This window comes from Rhodnius prolixus, unplaced genomic scaffold (genome assembly GCF_049639745.1).
Source record: "Rhodnius prolixus isolate KJV_2025 unplaced genomic scaffold, Rpr scaffold_2, whole genome shotgun sequence".
Lineage (NCBI taxonomy): Eukaryota > Metazoa > Arthropoda > Insecta > Hemiptera > Reduviidae > Rhodnius > Rhodnius prolixus.
This window is the reverse complement of record NW_027411592.1, coordinates 38876121-38896601: the sequence shown is the minus strand read 5'-3', so window position 1 is coordinate 38896601 and position 20481 is coordinate 38876121. Positions and strand designations below refer to the sequence as shown.

The following is a 20481-nucleotide window of genomic DNA, read 5'->3' as shown; positions in this document are numbered from 1 at the left end:
TATATTTTTATATCTAATTCAATTTTTGTAAAACCAATGAGGCTAGTATGTTACTTAATGCTGCAGAAAGAAAACAAATATCTTGAAAGAAGAACAATATTGTCTTTGTAAGCTGCAACAATGGACTTAAGAAAAGTAGGAATGTACAGAGTGTAATTGTAAATAGGAAGGGACCGAGAACTGAGCTCTGAAGAACTCTGGCCTTGATAAATCTTCTGGAGTCCTTTGCAACCAGTTCTGTTCATTGAGATATACTTACTTTAAATTTGAACCGGAGACCTGATTGATTCGAAAACTATCTTGTGTTATGTTTTTGAAAAAATTCAATTTAAAATATATATTCGTTAGGCGTGAATGTTATTAAAATAATTGGTATAAAGAACGTAGTTTCTTAGAAAAGAACAGCAAGTGTTAGGTAACTTAGAGATCTGGATGCTTAGAAAGAAGAAATAGTCATAAAACAGGTGCCCGAAATAAGATACAAGAAAAGAAAGGCTAAAGGATCAGGCACAATTCCTGTACAATCATGAAGACTGTCTTTATGAGAAAGATTGGCTTGAGTTGAAGATACAGCCAACACTTGTGATCATGGGAACAGACCATTAAAGTCTTCGCTCTTTCGCTGATCTCTCCGCACCAACACATACCTCACCTATGACCTTCCATCATTCTTTGGCTAACTCACTTCAAATTATCTACTTTAAAAACAACAACAAAAAATCACTGAAATATCAATACAAATAGCGAGTTTTTCACAACATTTATTTGAAGAATTTCTTTGACGTTATTAAGATAATTATCATTATCTTTAATTAATGAAGTAATTATATGGATAGTAAATTAAACTCTCTATATCTAAGAAATTATAAAACTCCCCTTCATAAAATTAAAGATTATAACATATTTTTCTAATTAAATTTTTAATTAGTTAATTTTGAAAATTATTACATTCAACGTGATGTTTAAATAGTAAAGGCGAAAAAAACTACCTCAGCTTTTTTTTTTCTAAAAAAAAGTAATTATTGTTTTGAAGAAAGATTTAAAAAAGTATAATTACAATTTTATCATCACTCACTGAAAAGCTCAATCTAGACTCAGAATCCTTTTAAAAAAGTTTTCATCCCCGGATACTGATTTTTATAAACCCCTTCTTTTGGACAATGCTGACCTTTTCCACTGCCTCCAAACACTGCCATCCACCTTCGCTGACAATACGGCCATTTTATCGTCTGACAATAATCTCGTCATGGCAAATCGCCATCCCATTTCAATCGCCTTAGAACCTTGGCTACGTAAGTGAAGAATTAAGGTTAATCAACATAAATCCAAACACTTAGTCTTCACATTAAACCCTAAAATCCCTCCCTCCCATACTTATCAATCGTATACCCACGTTACAAAAATTCATTACCTTGGACTTTACCTTTACAAACGACTAACCAGGAATCTTCATACTCGATTAAAAGGAACTGTTGAATAACTTTTGACAAACGTTCGAAACTGACATTACGTAACGAAAGCAGCTGTACTACTCACTACTGGCTCCTATATGGATTTATGGAATAGAACTGTACGGTACAGGCAAACACTCGAACCTTTATCGCATCCAATCCCTTCAATCCAAAATCTTACGCACCCGAACTTATGCTCCTTTCTACGTCTCTAACCAAACTGTTCACAATGACCTTAAAATTCCCTTCGTCTCTGTCCTCGCCAAATTCTGTTCCCTAAAATACTATACCCTACCATCCTCTCAAACGACTTCTTTAGTCCAATCCCTCTCAACCTCCAAACTCACAATTAATCCGACTGCTTAATACTGTTTGTTTAATACGACTGCTATCACTGGATAGTGTATGCTTGATGGCCTTTAACCTATCAGCACACTCGTTTATGGGCTATCTGTTTTACTTGTTGCATTTATTTCTGGGCAGTTGAAAAAAATTTCAATGGAATTTTTGTAAAAAATACTGAAGCTTGGGCAAAGTCTTCAAAAGCAAAAAATAAATTAGTTTAATTTAAAACCAAAAAATTAAACAAAAACAATTTTTTTTTTGTCATTTTTTGCTTTTTAACGTTTTCTCAGTTTGGTAATAAATCTCTTGGTTATGGGTGCGAGGGAGTTAGAAAGATTGACACATGTTATTAATGTTCCCAAACTTACCTGAAGAGAAGGTACTGCAAGCTTGGGAGTGCCTGGCAGAAGATTCTCCGCAGACGGTTCTGTAATGATGAATGTTTTTTCATTTTTCCACTTATTAACTCATATATAATTACGGTGAAGTTGGTAAGAGAATATAGCGCACTCTATGGGGTGAAGAATTCCTACCTTCTCTTCTACCTCTTTTAAAGGTATAGTAGGACCCTAGAAGGTCCTTACCTGTATACCCTTGTCAAAGTCAAACAAGGTAAAACAGAGAAAAAAAAAATTTTTCTTTAGCTGCCGTTTTTAATTACTTATTCTCCCTTCCAAAGCTGCGAGCCCAACTTTTAACTTTGGCACAGGGAGTGTGAGATATCTCCTCTGGTCGTGCAATTTCCACTTTAAGACTGCACGTAAAGAACTTTTAGTAGTGCCGCGAAGAGTTGCCCACGACCAGCACGAATTTATTTCTCTATCTCTTTTAAAGTTAAGCTTCATCTTTTTAAAGTTTTCCCACGAAGTACTTGTCCTGTAGTAAGACGATTATGTCTCTCGCGCTAACAAGTATACACAACTGTATCCATCTGTTGTAATACTTATAAAAACGTGCAAAAACATCTTTGGATAATTATTTCTATAATTTAAATTTAAAAGGTATGTTTGTATATTTTTGTTATAAAATCGCCAAGTTTTTATTCTATTTTCATAAATAAAGAAACTGGTTTATGTGTAAGTGTGATTGTTTGGGTATCCATCGTAATTTAAGGCAAAAATATTGAAGAAAGTTTCAGATTTATCATTAGCTTAGATTATTAACTTAGTTCGGTTCAGAATAGGTCTAACAAAAGTAAAACTTTACGGAATACAGGATATCGTGTAGAAATGGCTCCAAGGGTTATCTTTAAAGTTACAGTCTTAATTTTCTGTAACTTTCGAATAAAACATCTAATTTGTCAGGAAAATCCGATGAAAGGCTCTTCTGAAAAAGGGTAGTTTCTCTAGAGTTCCATTACTGTTTATTCTACAGGCTTGCCAACTGTATAGTATTAATACAAATAAAATTGGTAACTAAATTACTAATTATTGGATGAAAAACGGTTGAATAATTTTTGGAACTGTACTTTTACCAAATAGAATTGTTTGTATTAGAAGTTTTTATCTCCTACGATTTTGTTTGCACATTCTATAGTGATATTACAAACACGTAAATCTAGAACTGGAAACTGTTTCCCAAGAAATCTTATTAAAGTTATTCTGTGAGAATGAGTGGGTGGATTCCTTCTGAAGTGATCAGGATTAAATATGACAAACGTTCTGAGTTCGAAGAAACGTTCTGAGTTGGAACTCTAAAAGTAGAACTAATGTGAGTCTTCACACCAAATTTTTTAAAAGTTCTTTAACGCCATTTGGTGGAATGTACCGTATTAATACTTTCTTTGCTTTTAAAGTACATTTTACTAAACTATAAAAGTACATTGAATTTGCGCAATTTGAAAATTTTACCTAACGGTAGTGGCAAGTTGTGATGTCTAGAAAAAAAAAGAAAAAAAGAAGTTAGGCCGAAGAAGTGTAAAAATGTGTTTCCTTTATACCTTCCATCATATTCATCATTGTAATTCGAAAATCCAAGATCATCACGTAGACTCTGATTATTACCCTCTTCGACTAGCATCACCCATGTACCCTTTCATTATAACAATGGCATTTCTTCCAGTCTTCTAGTCTCTGACGTGCTCTAACACTCTCTTTACTAGAAATCCTCTTCAATTTCATCTTCTCCTGCCTCATCATCATCATCACAATCTTTGAGCAGCAAGCATGGCATAACTTTTATCCTGTACAGTGTACATTTTTTTAAGTCCTCATTTCGGCAAAAAATAAAATAAAACTTAAATGTTTTTTTTTTTTCTATTGATCAATAAAAATTGGCGCAGCACGCTAGTCGTGATATATGTTGGCATATTGTTGGTTATATATATATATATAAAATATCCCATCTATTGGTTCATGTTGTTTGGAAGCTTGTTCAGCTTTTACTTTGTAGTATTGGAGAGCGCACCAAAGTCGTGCATTTGGAGTTGCACGGTCGGCAGATCACGCTTTAGAACAAGAAGGTGCTCCTCTATCACAGACTGGTCATCTGGCATGCCTTCTTCTTTCTCTCCTTCCACAGATGTTTATTATCTGCAGTAAATTATATTTGGCTGTTTGGTGCTGCCTATAATTCCAAACTCAATTCATCACAATATTGCATGCTCACCTACTGTCAATAAAATTTAATTAAGTAAAAAAATATTGCACATCTAGATAAAATTATGTATTATAAGTTGCTTTTTGTTATTCATATTTAAATAATCTAGTGTCTAGAAATATCTACTAAAACCAAAGGAAATAACAGATATAGAAACAATTGCATTTCCAGAATTTGACCCAAAGCATGCAATAATAGACTTTTTAAAATGTTTGCTACTTAAGTTTCAGCTTTTTTCCAGATTTACATGGTCACTAATTAACTAGATTTAAACGCATGCTGATGTACTATTTGCAAATAAAATTTTTTTTATAAATTTATGATGAAACGAAGAGAAAACAACTTAACTTTCAGAATAAACCAATTTGGGATTGATGAAGTTTATAAAAAACATTATTTGCAGTAAATTATAATTTTTTTGTTGTTCATTCTTTTTGGTGACTGATTCATAGTTTCAACAGGATGAAAAAATAATTGCCATTTCAGTCGAGTAAAATTTATTTTGCCGAGCTTTCGACCTAGGGACTAGGTCATCTTCAGGGCTGTGGAACATATTTACAGTGTGTTAACAATGATTCTATTAAAATGAATTTGTATAATATAATGAAATTTACCAAAATTATTTACCTAGTTTACAAAGTAATACTATTACATTTCAGGGTTGGTGTGTCTTTTGTCTTGTCTGTTCATGGACTAAGTGTGATCGGTCTATGTGTGTAATATGTGTTAGGTTGTGTGGAAGTCAGTGTTGCCAATTGTCAAGTATTTTGTAGTAAGTTTGCGTATATGTTGTTTAAATTGTTCGTGTCTGTTTTGAAGTTTAAACTGTTTTCTGTCTTAGATATGTATATCATTTCTAGCACTTTCCTTTTTAGTGTGTTGGTTTCTGATTTAAGTATCTTTGTGTTTGGGAAATCGAAAGTGCGAATGATTTTTTGCTCCGTGTAAGGAAAGTGCTGTGGTGTTCTTTTTTAGTTTTGTGTCGTAAGAGTGTTGCTACAGTCTTTTTTTTTAAATATTGTAATGTTTCGCCTATATATTTTTTGTGACAGTCTTTGCATTCAATTTCATATATAAGATTTGATTACTTGCCCTTTTCAGTCTGGTCTTTTAGCTTCGAAAAAAATTGTCTTTTTGAGTTGTTGGTGTTTTTTGTAGTGATTATTGTGTTTGTCGTGTTGTGTAGTAATTTTTTTGTTTTGTTTTAATGATTTACAATCAACATCTGAGGTTATTGGCGTTCGGAGGTTTTTTCAGGTGCACTGTCAGCCTCCTGACAGTGTTCTTTCGTTATAGATAACACTGTCCATCACCGGACAGTTAGCTGGGAGCTCCTAGGAAGAGAAAATCTAATCATCCCTTTTATTCATACTTTGTTTATTGTTACACAGCATTGCTTTAGCGAATTCTAGATTTTTATTGCTTTTCAATAAGATATCAAAGCAGATGAATTATTGTACGTAGGCAGAAAGAATAAAAAAAATCGTTGCCTTTAAGAACGTTTGAGATATCAAAAAGGAAGCATTGGAATTTTTCAATCTTATAAGATCAAGTGTATTCATATAGAAATCAAAAAAGTAATTCTAGTTTTTAATTTAAAAATAACCTTTTTAGTGTTAAAGTAGAAGAGCGTTTAAAATGCATGCGTCTCTCTGACTATCTCCAGTTCTGTTCAAAACTCGTCTCAACTTTAATTGTCAATAGATTTACCACGGTGGATGGACAATAGCCTGGATACGTCAGGTGCTTTCTCACGGCGCGCAACCTGGGATACGCAACAAAAGCTGAGAAGTGGTTATGTGTGTGTAATCAACTACGAGCTCGCACTGTCTGCATATCTTTCAAGTTCGTCCTGACACACAGTTCGCCTTGTTTCCCCGTTATTCCAAACTCTAAACTACAAACAAGTGATACTGTTATAAATAAACTCCAACAATGCCATTATTATTTGTTTTTTGTTTTTTATTTCTTTCTCATTAAAATACTCGTTTTACAAAAAGAGATTCACTTAGTGATGAAAAGTTGAAAAACGGCTTTTTCCAAAGTGTTTTTTTTGAGTGAGATTTTCTTAAAGATGTCATCCAAGCCACAGTCAGTCTTATTCTAATTTCTGTTTGAATATAATACATTATTTTTGAATGCATCACTCTGCATCTTTCAAATACAATAATCCTTCATTAAAAGTTTTCCCATTTAAACAGATAAGAAATCTTTTGCGGACGCTCATAAGAATTTCTTGAGGCTCCATTATTTATTTAATTTTATTTAACTCCATATTTGACTGTTACTGACATTGCAGTTTATCAAATTGCAGCTTAATGATACTTTCTTATAGATGCGTGGGCCTACACTTGTCCTCAAAGATCTCTAACAAACAATTTAGATCGAAAAATTATTCAAATAAAATTTTTTATTTACATTTCTGTTAGTATAAATGAAGTTATAAGCTATTTATAGGAGGAATTTTCGGAAAAATTGCAAACAAGTGGAAATTCCTTTTAATTAATTGGTACTTTTGGGTGCGAAATTTCCAAATTTAACCCTTCTTTATAATATGTGGACATAATACTGTACAGTTTTCTGAAATAGTATCGTAAGTTTAACCAACCCCCTGTTTCAAAATCGAATTCGCCTGGAATCAATATTTCAAATACCTCTTTGTGTAAGTACCATGAAAGTACACAGAATCCTTGGTGTCATTTTTTAGAAAGACCCAAAATGATACCAAAAGAACAACAATTCATTGAAACAGTTCCAGTAATCTGATAATTTTTATCATAATTAGGCTACCATTAAGAGAAAAATCTACGTTTTTACTCGAATCGGAGATCTACGCGTTTATAATACAAAGCTCTGACCACTGAACTAATTTCTTCCCTTATTTAATTATAGACATCAGAATGAAATTTAAATATAAAATTTCACCATTATTAAACTACTAAAAATTACAAACCGACATAAATACTGTTCTAACGATCCCTAAATTTTGGATCGTTTAGGCTATTTGAATATTAAACAGAAACTTTCTGGAAGGATAAAAATGGCGTTTAATGTTGCTTTAATAATATCTAGTAATTCTCGATGATGATAATAATAATAATCTCGAATTAATAATTTTTTTTTAATAAATGTTGATTACACTGTATTGAATTTTTAAGGTTTATCTTTAACTATTTACCTTAGGAATTTACCTTAGAAACAAGACAAATCTAGATGTTCATTCAAAAATATATTCTTTTTTAAAAAAAGAATTGCTTTTTAAAGAACTTATTTAGTATTAATTTGTATAGTTTGCTTTCTAATAATTTATTTACATTATGAAATCGGATAAAGGTTTTTTTGATTTTATTCTAAGCATTTTTAATTCAAATTATGTTTATCAACTTGCAGTAATGAAGCAAGTTTTCAAAACCGGTCTTTTCTTTACGACCCTTCGGAAATTTATACATAATAAGTTATTTTGCGAAATATATTGATTTTAAATTATTATTTATTTAAATTTTGTTGGAAAAAAAAAAATTAATTTAATGAAGATTACTGGGTGGTATGGATCAGAAAATTTGTTAACAGTTTAGAAAACAAAATTAATATGTACATATTTAAATAAACTTAACTTATAAACGTAGAGTTAATAATGTGAATAAAAAAACAAATATTTTGTAGTTTCTGAGTGTACATTAACCAGGAAACTGAGTTTAGTTTTCTGGTTTATGAATTTGAAGAGCAAGAAGAGAGAAAAGTAGAAGCGGACAGTGAGATAATAATCTCGGTGGGTCCAAGAGTGTAAGGGGAACCACGTTATAAGCTATCTGGTGAACAGCAGACTGGTCAGAGTAGAGGATTGTGTGTGAGGCCATATTGAATACTGACTGCGAGAGGTCTATATTCTATCTCCATAGCCGTCTGCGCGCTGAAGAGCCCAGCATCTATCTATTTCTGACATTAGACTTTAATTATGTTGCTGTGAGCTCTCACGTTCTTGTAACAACTATCTTCCCTCGGGCTTCCATTCTCGAATATCCCCCTCTTCAGGAAACCTTCACCAACATCAGATATCAACAAAATAAAAAAAGTCTTGGAAGAAAATATTCCTTCACTAAGATGTAATACCTTCTAAAACAACAGCGTGTAAAGTTTTACCGAAATTACCTCTATCTTCTGCTTATTTTCTCCTCACTTTCGGTAATCTTAGAGAGAGAGAGAGAGAAAGAGATCTAAAAGGATCCACCTTTAGGGCTTCAGCTTAAAGATGACTTGAGAGACAAGTTCACCATTTATTCTGACTCCAGTCCTCCAAGTGTTCTCGAATGGAGCTCTTTTTAGCGATATTAGTCCAATGAATTTAATTGCAAGATCGTCCTTCGATTCTTGTGTGTTTTTTGGAAATGTTACATCAACTTTGTGGTCTTCAAACCTGACAATACTTGAATTTATTTTATTCGGGAATTTCCTGGCTGGGAAAGGTTTTATAAAGCATAAAATATCTTCTTTTATTTCATTTTTCTTTGAAATCTACGATGTTTTGATTGTAAATTGATCATTTTGAAAACATACATTTTTTACGTAATATTTCAAAATTACCTCATGAATATAATACTTTAAATAATATTTAAACGATTTGTATTAAAATATACTCAGAAAACAATTATTTTTTTTTGGCAAGAACCATTTAATGTATTACGATAATTATAAAGGATATGATTTAATTTTAAATTAAAAAAAAAAAAACTGTTTTGTGAAAGGCTATCTATACAAAGGTTTCTTAACCTGGACATTCTCAAAAATGTTAATAATAATATTCCAAAATATTAGAAAGTATAAAGACGATCAACTCTAATAAAACTGTCCTGCCGGACAGTTTAATTCCACTTTAGTTCCACAAAAATAGCTGAGAATATTCACTTTCGCAAGTTCAATGTTAGATAATAGTAGATCAATGTTAAAACATTTTTCTTTCTTTTTTTTTAAATTGTTGAAGAACAGTACAATAACTATATTTCCTTTTGTACTTCCTTCCTTACTTAATCAATTAATGAATTAATTAGTTCTAAACAAGAACTTGAAACATATTTTTAATTATTCAAGACGCGTTTGATTGAAGCTAAGGTTATTTTGCTGCCTACTGTTTTTCAGTACTTCGAAATGGTCACAGATCGCTGTCTATCGGTAGACTGTGAGTTGTAGAGGTTCACTTTATATTTCTGTATTCCCGAAGGATACTAACTTTCCAGCTCACCTCTGGTCATACGGTGGATTAAGTATTCGTCGAAACTAAAGTATTATTTTTTAAAAAAAAAAAAATGCGTGAACACTTTGAAAATGAAGAGATAATATATATTTCAACGCCAAGGGCAAATAATTTTGTTCAAATTTTTGAAAAATACTTGCTTATTTGAAGTATGTGCCGTATGAAACAAATCTTTTGTGTGCTGTATGAATATTTTGTATCCATCATCCATAAGAGCACAATAGAAACAAAGTGATCGAATTGTAAGAACCACCACAAAGCAGTCATCATTACATTAATGGCGACTTTAATATTACACTTCCTTGTATTAAAAGAATCCATCCATACATGACTGCCGATTATAAAGAAGTACAAAAACAAAAAGAAGAATTGACTGAAGATAAGTGCTTGAAAATAAAGCTTAATGTTTAATGTGTATAGCAACTTAAATGTTTTAATAACGGTTATGTATTATAACTGTTGATTATATTTACTTCAGCGTTATTTATGAACAACTGAACAGAATAACATACATTTTTACACAATTTATCCTCGGATTTTTTTTCTGTTTAATACATGCAACCAGGTAATAAATTAATCTGGTGTTAGTTCTAAATGTGTTTATAAAATAATAGACTAACGTACAATCTTGTTACAGTTTTTAAAGTAACTGTAATTTTGTTCTATTTATTTTCATCTTAGCGCCTATGACCTATTTCCTAAGAAATATGATTCAAGGTTTATGGAAGAAATATGCCACGAAACATGTGACAGCTTTGATTGAGTTCTTATCTGATAGCGCCGCTGTCACTTACACTTGTAAGCGTCGTGAACGACGGTCTGAAATTTTCAGTAGTAGAACTCAACAATATCAAAACGAATGATTCTAAAAGCATACAGCTATTCCAAAAATCTATAAACTCAACAATCTAAACCCTTCGACGCATTAAAATAACAATCGATGGTTCTTTCCACGTTTCTAACCTCGCACACTTAAATATTCCTGTAGGCTACCATCTAGCAAATTCCCGAAAAAACAGATCCTTTCTAGATTCTCCCTTTATCCTAATCCTCTACTCCAAAACCTTTTCTCCAATTCACTTAGAGAGAACCCTGAATACGGTTGAACCGTTGTTAGCCCTGCGACGTTTTAGGGTCACTAGGAATTTTAGGATCCAGTTGGCACTGGAAAATTGCCAGTATTTTGTATTCCCTTTGTTAAATATTTGTTTACTTAATTATAAAAGTTTATGAAATGAATGCATTGTGGGAAATTGCTCTTAAATTGAATCCTGTATTTCCATGTTTGCCAACATGAGTTCTGTAATTGTCGTAGCATGTAAAAAAAAGAAGAAAAATTAATTGAATCCACTTTACATTTAACTACTCCAAAAACTATCCAAATAAAATTCTCACGCATGTTTATAAAAAAAAAATTTGCATGAATAGTTGTTAGTTTTGCATATGGAATGGTTTGAAATTCACCAATAAAAGTATTAAAAAAACAATTTTCATACACAAAAAACTAGCAGATCATTTATTCAGGAATATCTTATTAATTTACAAAATGTACAACTTCCCACATGAAAATATAGCTGGAGGCTGTATTATTTTGAATTGTGTTTTGGATAGCTACATTTACAGCTAGATAAATATTGTGCATGCTATTTCTCTTTTTTATTGTTTTTATTTGTTAACTTCTATTTAAATTATTATTTTACTTGTGTTTTTACAGAAGAATGTCTACAAGGCGGTTGAGATGAGGTGCAGCGCACAATGAAGTTGACTTAAAAAGATGGGACGACATGCCCCGAACTTCCAGGTCACTGGCGGCCATTCAGCCGATACTACTGATAACAGTCCTGATAACAGTTTTAAAATTAACATTAGGCTTAGAGAGCAGAAGTTCCGAATTCGTCAAAGGAAAAAGTAAGAAATTTTGTATTTTTGTTTTTCATTGTTGATGAGAGTAAGTATACATAATAATTATTGCATTCATTGTGCACTTTTAAAATTGTTTATAGTTTATTATTTTAAGAATTTTATAACCAAGTAGTAGCGAGCCTTTCTTTATTATCTTTTATGAAAATAATTTTTATTGTGAGTTGAATGTTTATTTTTAGCAGGATATTATTTAAAAAAGACGTTTGTCCTCTTATACTACTTGTTAAGGTTTTCTACAAGAAATGAACTAATTTTAACCTTTTTTTGTCTAAACTATTTTTTATAACTATGTATTCATAAATATTATATTCCATTATTTAGAATATAATTTTACCTCACATTTAATGTAAGGCGTGCGACAACCTTCAGCATCTTATTGGTACACAGAGAGCCAAAACTACTCCAATTCTTAAAATTACAGAATTTTTTTTATTTATTTTTCCTTTACTACATGTACTAATATCTTGTCATTACTTCCTTCTACACTGTAATTTCATTGCCATGCAGGCTCTTAGTTGGCTGTTACGTCAAGGGTTTAAACATTTTCTTTTCTTTCTTCACGAAATTTGCATATTTGACAACGGTTCTTCTTTCTAATCCTCAGTATTTAGTTACTAGGGCAAGATGAAAAATTCTTGGACTTGCGCAGATCAAAGAAATTTTAATTTAATACTGTCAGTTAAATTACGAGTATATTTCAGTGATCTATACTGCACTAAATTAGTAGAACTTGAATTGCTCTAGAGCATCGGTAACGTAACAAATTAAGCGCATAAAATGACTTTGTGTTACTTCTATTAGGCGTACTCATGTTTTCTATCCCTGAAATGCAATTTAATTAGGGAACTACATCTGTGTCTGCAAGTAAGGACTCAATCAAAATAATGTAAACAATTTTTTTTTTATAATATGTGGAATTCGCAACCACATAGAGGTGTAAGAAGCAAATACAATTACTAAAAAGTAAAGTAAAACTTTACGCGATTGGTGTCTTGGAGAAGTTTCCCAGTGATGTCATTCTGCTATTTTATTCTGAAAGCTTGAAGTACAGGGATTCCTGCCGTCTTCGCTTAGTGGGGGATGATGGTAAAATAAAGACATTACCAGAGCATAGTGAGCTTCTATGGAACACAAAACGGGATTTCGCTAGGTCGTTAGAAATGGAATTTCAGGTCATATTAAGATTAGACACGCACCAGGGTGTACTTATTATTTTCCTAGAGATTTTGGAGCGAAGGGAGGGTTCACTGTCCCAACTAAAACAGTGGTACCCCCCATAATTTCAGTCGGTTGGTCTAATAAGCAGTATTTTACAGCTCTACAAGCAGAAACAGCAGTATTTTGTCCTTTACAGAGAGTTTTGTTGACAAGTCTTGAGAGACCTTTGTATCAGTCGGCAATTGGTTTCTGTAATATAAAGGTTTCTCATTGCCAGTCAACTTCGTTCAAGACGCCTAATAGACGAAAAATTAGACTGAAAAAATGGGCATCACTTTTTTTGTGCTTTTTCTTTATAATATGAGGGCTCCAGATGACCTTTTGCCAGCTAACAATCCAAGGTGATGAATTTTGTGGACGTTGTGAGGATTATTTGAATGGTTGGAAGGATTTGGTGGCGCTAAGAGAATGTTATGTACTTATAATTACTTGAATTTATTTTTTATTCTCCAATTCTGAAGATAAGTTGTTTCAGAACAATTTTCTATTGAAATTCAGAATAGAGTATCTTCCATCGAACAATTTAAGGCGCGCCGAAGTCAGAAATTATTGGCGCCCCGCGAGTTTTCCTGTCAGTAGACTTGAGCTTCTTATTCTCCCCTGTCAGTGTTTATCACTTACTAATAATTGTATACAGTAGTTGAGATAGAATTATGTCTAATTTTATACAGAATTTCATTTCTACTGAATAGATCTAAAAACTACTAGAATTTTTATTCAAATCTTTATTAAACCTATTCCACTTTTATTGAATTTATAAGGCTGTGGCTATTCTACAAAAACATAACTTTCTCTACATGTTTTTATGTTTTCTATTTAAGAAAAATATAAGAGTTTCGCATATAATTTATATTTTAGTATGACACGTGATGTCTGTAAGTTATTTACTTAGTTGACTGCTAAATTATTATTTATTTATTTTTTATGTAACAGTATAAAAATTATATTTTGTCGAGTAGAGGACAGTGACACTTAGCAACATTGTTAATATGTTTATTAACTGAGCATGAACATGTCGGCACTTTGGTCCACATTTAACAGCTTTTATACCAATACATTTGCATGGATATATCTTTATTGTAAAAAACGATCTTCACAGAAAGTTCCCCTGTTACCATAATTATATTCAAAAATATTTCTTTTGCAACGAAATCATGCAGGTTATATTTTCACAAACCTGGTTTCAAATTCAATAAAAAGCAATTATGATTCTTAATTTAAATGTTTTACAGTTTTACTTCCTGTACTGGAATTTTAATTGTTTTCTTTTTATTGGCTTTCAAGAGAAAAGGTAGATATTTCGTTATTTTAGTGCATTATTTGTTTGGCCACAAATTAAAAGAGGGAGGATGTTCAACCGAGGCCTAGGAAAGTCCTTTTTGCTTCAGTTGATTGAGGTGTGGAGTTTGTGAAGTACAAAATTAGTAAACTTTCGTTATTTTCTTTAGTAAAAATTAGCTGGACAGGTTTTTCAAGTAAATAACTCATTGTAACTGAACAATAAAATATTCAAATCTATTTTGATTTGAAGCCATATGATCATATTCATTAAAGTTTTGCTTCTGGCTGGCCAATATTGTCTTAAACCTTACTGACGGTGTCCAACGTTGGTAGCCTAACAAATATTAAATTTTAACTTTTTCCAATATTACGTTTATTAATTTATGCTGAGCTCACATAGAACTCTGATGCAAACGAACACACTTACAGACCAATTCCAAAACAAAACATTTCTTTGAACACTTATGACTTCGGATTAGCTATTCTAGCTATTCAGAACAGCTTAATTTTGAATATTTGGCACGATTTTAGTGCTTGCTCTTCCTTATAAAAGAAAATAAAAGCCAAAGATTCCAGAAAAATATTGACAACTTAAAAATACGCAGTTTTCTAGAAATTTCGGTATTTAACGAGAAAACTAATTAAATGACCTTGTTGTGTTCAGTACTAGCTGCTTTGTCCACTTATCTAATAGTTACTCTTACCGGAAGAACGACATTGCTTAATCGATTTTTTTTTTTGTTCAACCTTAGAGAGAGAGAATAAATAAATTGCCTCTTCTTCAGCTGGGACTTAACGCCTACCAAATAAAATGTCTTGCACGAGACGGGAGGATATATATTGTTATAAACATTTTTTCAAGCAATAAAAAGTGGAGATCTCTTTACTTATAGCTCCGCGCTCATATCCACTAAGCTACCCCGCTCATAGATTTAAATAATACCAATTTTAAAACAATTTAACAATTACAATTTTAATAATTGCAAAAACAGTTATGACTATTCCACACCACATATTGTTCTACAGATCAGTTAAAAGGATGTGCATAAATAAAGATTCCTGTAGGTTTTGTCCAATAAGTTAAGATTAACTAAAGGTTATCTTGTAAAGGCAAGGTTACACTCTCTTTGTCCTTGGTTGGTTATAAATCTTTCAACTCTTCCCTGTGCTCCCCACCTAACACCTTAACCCATTCTATCTCCTTTCCTCCACTTACTTTTATACATGTCCTCTCGGGACAGACTGGTTAGCGCGCCGCAAGTACACAACTCTTCTGTATAACCGCGCGACAAGCTGAAGGGCACAACACTCCCAATAATTGCCTTACTGTCTCATCCTTTCCTTTTTCAATGCACCACCTAAACACACATGCGCATTTCTACGGTCTCTTAAGAACAATCTCAACTATGTTGATCTCTTCGCCATTGTTCTAATTGCTCCGACAAAGGGGAGCTTTTCCAGTCTTTAGTTTTGTGCTACCGACACCGCCACATAATTATACTATACGTTTCCATACCAACAACAACATATTTGAAATATATGTTGCGCTTTTATATATCAACCTTCTCCTTTCCTTCATGCCCCTCTTAAGTAAATATTTATCACCCTCCTTCTCCCATGCAAAGCCATTAGTCTTGTTGGCTCTCTGTTTCATTACTCGCATAGTTCCAACAACATAGCCTAAATTGTTCTTTTTAGCAATTAAATATTTATTTAAGAAAATAATAATATTTCCCACGATAAGATTGTTGTAAATGCCAATTATAATGAACTGAGGTTTAAATTTTAAACTTGAAAAAACCTGCTTTTTACCATTCCAAGATTCCTGTAATTGTATTGTAAGATCTTCATAGTTGAATTTTGCGTTAACTTGGTGTCACAGGATAATTTTGGGATGTGTAACCTTAAAAGGGAACCGCAGAACTTCCAAGTTGCCTTATGTTTCTACTTGAAAATAAATGAGACTTAAGGCTAAAGTTCACGTAATTGATTCCATTTGCAATTTAATTATTAAATAATTTAAAAAAATTGGGGCACTGGGAGTTATTTTATGGAGCAGTAATCCTTGTTCTGAACTTAAGTTGGTAGTCGAACGTATGACGACATCTCTTGACTTTAACGTGTTGAAGTACACTTTTACACATTTATTTGTGACTAAAAATCCAAATGTTGCTAGTTTATTTAAATAAAATGTTTTCTTAAAAACTGGAGATACGTAATCTCTCAAAAAAATTGTGATTTGAATGAACTGATTTTTTTAAACTATATAAAATAAGACTTGAAAAAGTCATGTAATGAATGAATAAACTTTATTTAACATTTAGGTATATACATATGTACATAAGGAGTTTCAGTATAAATACTATAACCTCCAGCTACTACAATTGTTACAAATTAAAATAAAAAATAAAAGTAAAAGTAAATAATGAGGGGAAAAACGATGAAAAACCCTCAGCCTCCAAGAAAAGTTTCACTTCAGGGAGTCCCTAACTCTCCTGTGTGCCTGTGCACCGTGTCCAAACTATAGTCCACTATTAGTCTTCATAGGTGGTTGTGACTCGATTCACACTTGCTGAAGAAACCAGTAGCGAGGTACTTGATGTAGTGCTGTACATAGTCCATGTTGGTGTTAGAGTGTAAGTCTATAATATGCGTGTAGCGGGGGAAAGTTGTCACAAGCCTGAGAAATTTGTTTTGTATGATCTGCAGCGAGGCGATATTGGATCGACATGTCAAACTCCAGGAGTGACAAGCATAAAGTAACATGGGCCTAACCACTACCTTGTACAGGAGGAGTTTATTCTCTGGGGACAGTTTAGAGTCCCTGCAGAACAGTGGGAATAGTACCCGAATGGATGCCTTACCTTTATTGACTCTGTCCTTTATGTAGAGTGGGGTCAGCCCACGATCCATTAATACCCCAAGATACTTGATAGTAGCAGCTCACGGTACAATTCGACTCCCGAAGTGGACATGTCGACACAAGATCGGCCTGCGCTTAGTGAAGAGGTTATCCTCTGTCTTTAAGGGGTTAATTTTTATTTTCCACTAGTCATGTAATTGTGCGCACAATATTATTGTAGATTATTTTCTAGAGAACTTTTTGCAAAATATCTTTAATTTTAATTGTTCAATTGTTGAGAAAATAATGATAGTAATAAAAAATAATTTGAAGACTCTCAGCATTCTGTTTTACTACAATGCGTTTGTTATTTTCTGTACATTTATTTTTTACTTTATTAGAAATTTTTACTACAACAACAAATGTGCATTAAATTTGTAATTATTTCAACTTCTAATGCAACAAATAATTATTTTTATATAATGACTGATTTTTATTTGTTTATTGTTTGTATTTGTTAATATTTAACTCTTTGTATGATGCCTTCCTAAACAAATAAAGAATATATTGATTATCACTGTTAGGCAGGCCACCAGAATAATCATCAATCAAAAGGGGGCAGAAAAAAACAAAAAAATTTAGCCTAGAGGGTAATCCCTTTCAACAGCGGGCCGCCAAGAATTTGCTTTTAAACACTGATGTAGAAAATTGTACAAAATGTTTGGTGAACGTTTTCGTTCTCCATTATTAAAATTTAAAAGTTAAAAAAAAAAGAAGGTTGTAAATGGTTGTATACCGTGTTCCTTGAAATAAATAACTTGACGAGAATGAAGGGCAACTTACAATTCATCGTCGAAAACAAAAGGATGCCTGGAGGAAACTTAATGATGCAGATTTTTTTAGTCTTGACTGCAGATAATATGCAGAATAAGCGGCTATTTATTTTAACATAATTTGTGTGTTTTGTGATCATAACTTCCCCTGTTATTCGTACAACTTTAATTATAAATGTACGTTACAAAAATTAATTGAAGTGTTTCAAGTTTTTCTATTTGGCGTACTGATGTGAGTATGTACAGTTTTATGGCCGTGTTATATTTGAAGTACGAGGGTCGTTTGAAAAGTCCGTGCAAAGTCAGAGAGATAGCACTACTGGCGCGTATCGAGGTTATGTTTAGTTAGTAGCATCTCTTGGAAGAACACACACCAAGTTTCAGCCAGATCGGTCTATTTCTTTGTGTTTGGCATTCGTTTGAATCGAGGAAGTCGAGTGATTTTCAAAAAATGGACGAAAAAGAATTTCGTGTGTTGATTAAACACTACTTTATGAAAGGCAAAACGCCTCAGGTGACTAAAGAGAAGCTTGATAAACATTATGGTGACTCTGCACCTTCGATTAGAACAGTTTATAAGTGGTTTCAAAATTTTCGGAGTGGCCATATGGGCACAAGTGACGCTGAACGTTCTGGACGCCCTGTTGAGGTTACTACTCCAGAAATCATTGATAAAATCCATGATATGGTGATGGATGACAGAAGAATGAAGGTGCGTGAGATTGCTAGTGCTGTGGGCATCTCGAATGAACGGGTACATAATATTTTGCATCAACATTTGGACATGACAAAGCTATCCGCTAGATGGGTGCCGCGATTGCTCACGCTTGACCGAAAACGAAATCGTGTGAAGTGTTGCAAGGACGGTTTGCAGCTGTTCCAGAAGAATCCGCAGGACTTTAAGTGTCGTTTCGTCACTGTGGATGAAACATGGATACATCACTACACTCCTGAGACCAAAGAACAATCTAAACAATGGGTTACCAAGGGGGAATCTGCGCCAAAAAAGGCGAAGACCGTTCCTTCGGCCGGAAAGATTATGGCGACTGTCTTTTGGGATTCGCAAGGAATAATCCTCATCGGCTATCTGGAAAAGGGTAAAACTATTACAGGTGCATATTATTCATCGTTATTGGACCGTTTGAAAACCGAGCTGCAAGAAAAAAGCCCACGATTGGCCCACAAAAAAGTCCTTTTCCATCACGGCAACGCACCAGCTCACACCTCAGCAGTTGTGGTCGCAAAATTAATGGAAGTAGGGTTCCAACTCGTTTCACATCCCCCCTATTCTCCAGACTTGGCTCCCTCGGACTACTATTTGTTCCCCAATATGAAGAAATGGCTGGCGGGAAAAAGATTTTATTCAAACGAGGAGGTGATTGCAGAAACGAATGGCTATTTTTCAGACTTGGACAAATCCTATTATTCGGAAGGGATCAACAAACTAGAGCAGCGTTGGACGAAGTGTATAAGCCTAAAAGGAGACTATGTTGAAAAATTAAAAAAGGTTTACCCCAAAAAATTAAGTAGTTTTTATTTTTGCACGGACTTTTCAAACGACCCTCGTATATTCCAAATACTATGAGACGAGACCCGCATCCACATACAATCACATAGTCCTGCATATTTTTGTTACACCTCTATAGAAGAATAGACGCAGAACGCATCCTTTCTTGTCCGGCATTGAAGTCTTTCAATTACGTTCTTTATACAGATTGTATCTAAATTGAGAGACATTGTAAATTGTTACAAATTAATGTAATTGTTCAAAGGAGATTTATTATTTGAGTGTAAGTTACGTTTACTAGGTAAGGAATACTTTTAAGTCAAATTTTTATGTTCTCGACTGTAGATCTCACAGTAATTACTGGCGTAAAACTGAATAAATATCTGACTAAATTATGATTTTTCAAGTAATAAACTTAATATAACAAAACATGATAATAATTTGGTAATTCTAGCCAGCATTACGTCCGTGGGTTGCACTTAAGTAGTTAGGTACAGTGCGCTTTCAATTATTATTATTCTTATGAACTTTAACGTTTCTGACCTTTTGCCAGCAACTCTTACTCGATGAGGAAACCATCAGTTTCTGTTTTACAAGATTTGCTCACACTGGCAATTTTTTTTATTTATTTTTTTTATATTCTTTCTTGTACTTCTTTGTGTCTTCTTGTTACATATTTAATAAAATTTTAGTAATTAATTAGCCGAAATTATTTTGTCGACCTGATAAAACAGGTTTTTTCTTTCTTTTTAATTTCATTTTATGTTTTAATAAGGGTCTCCTGGATGTGTTTACCCGTTTTATCACTGAATTTTAAATTTTAGCACGAATACTGGTGCCAGCATCCTTGGTAATTCTAGCACTAATAACGTTTGACTGATTTTTGAAGAACTATGATTCCAAGAAATGTGTTCACGATTGGCCAGATCTAGATCATTGAAAAGTTGTAACCAAGTGAAATGAATGTCAGAGAAATGTAAGAAAGGAAGTCGATTTTCGGATAGCCAAGGTTGTTGTTAAGCCTGGTGGAGAGACAGGATAGAAGTTAGCAGAGATACAATAAGAATGGTATAGTTGCTTTATACAGAATCCTTTACATCGTTTTGTAGTCTGAGCCAGTGGTTGCAGACTGAAGCAATTTTGCTGTCACTAAACAAAAATAAGTGAAATCAAATACTGTACAAGATAAGAGAACAGAAGAAGCCCTCAAATAGTTTCATCTAGTGTAAAAATGG

General features: G+C 32.9%; 1 protein-coding gene across 4 annotated transcripts in view; it reads left to right on the top strand.

Annotated features, from left to right (window-relative positions):
- The window catches only part of Egfr (epidermal growth factor receptor), a 380956-nt gene that overhangs the window by 333177 nt on the left and 27298 nt on the right, over nt 1–20481 (top strand). For 2 of the 4 annotated variants that reach the window (XM_074119172.1, XM_074119171.1), the window contains exon 2: nt 11357–11550. The exons of the other annotated variants lie outside the window; for them this stretch is intronic. In XM_074119172.1, the coding sequence (XP_073975273.1) occupies nt 11427–11550 (124 nt within the window). In that variant the 5' untranslated portion in view covers nt 11357–11426. The remainder of the gene's footprint in view (nt 1–11356; nt 11551–20481) is intronic. 4 annotated transcript variants of the gene reach the window in all.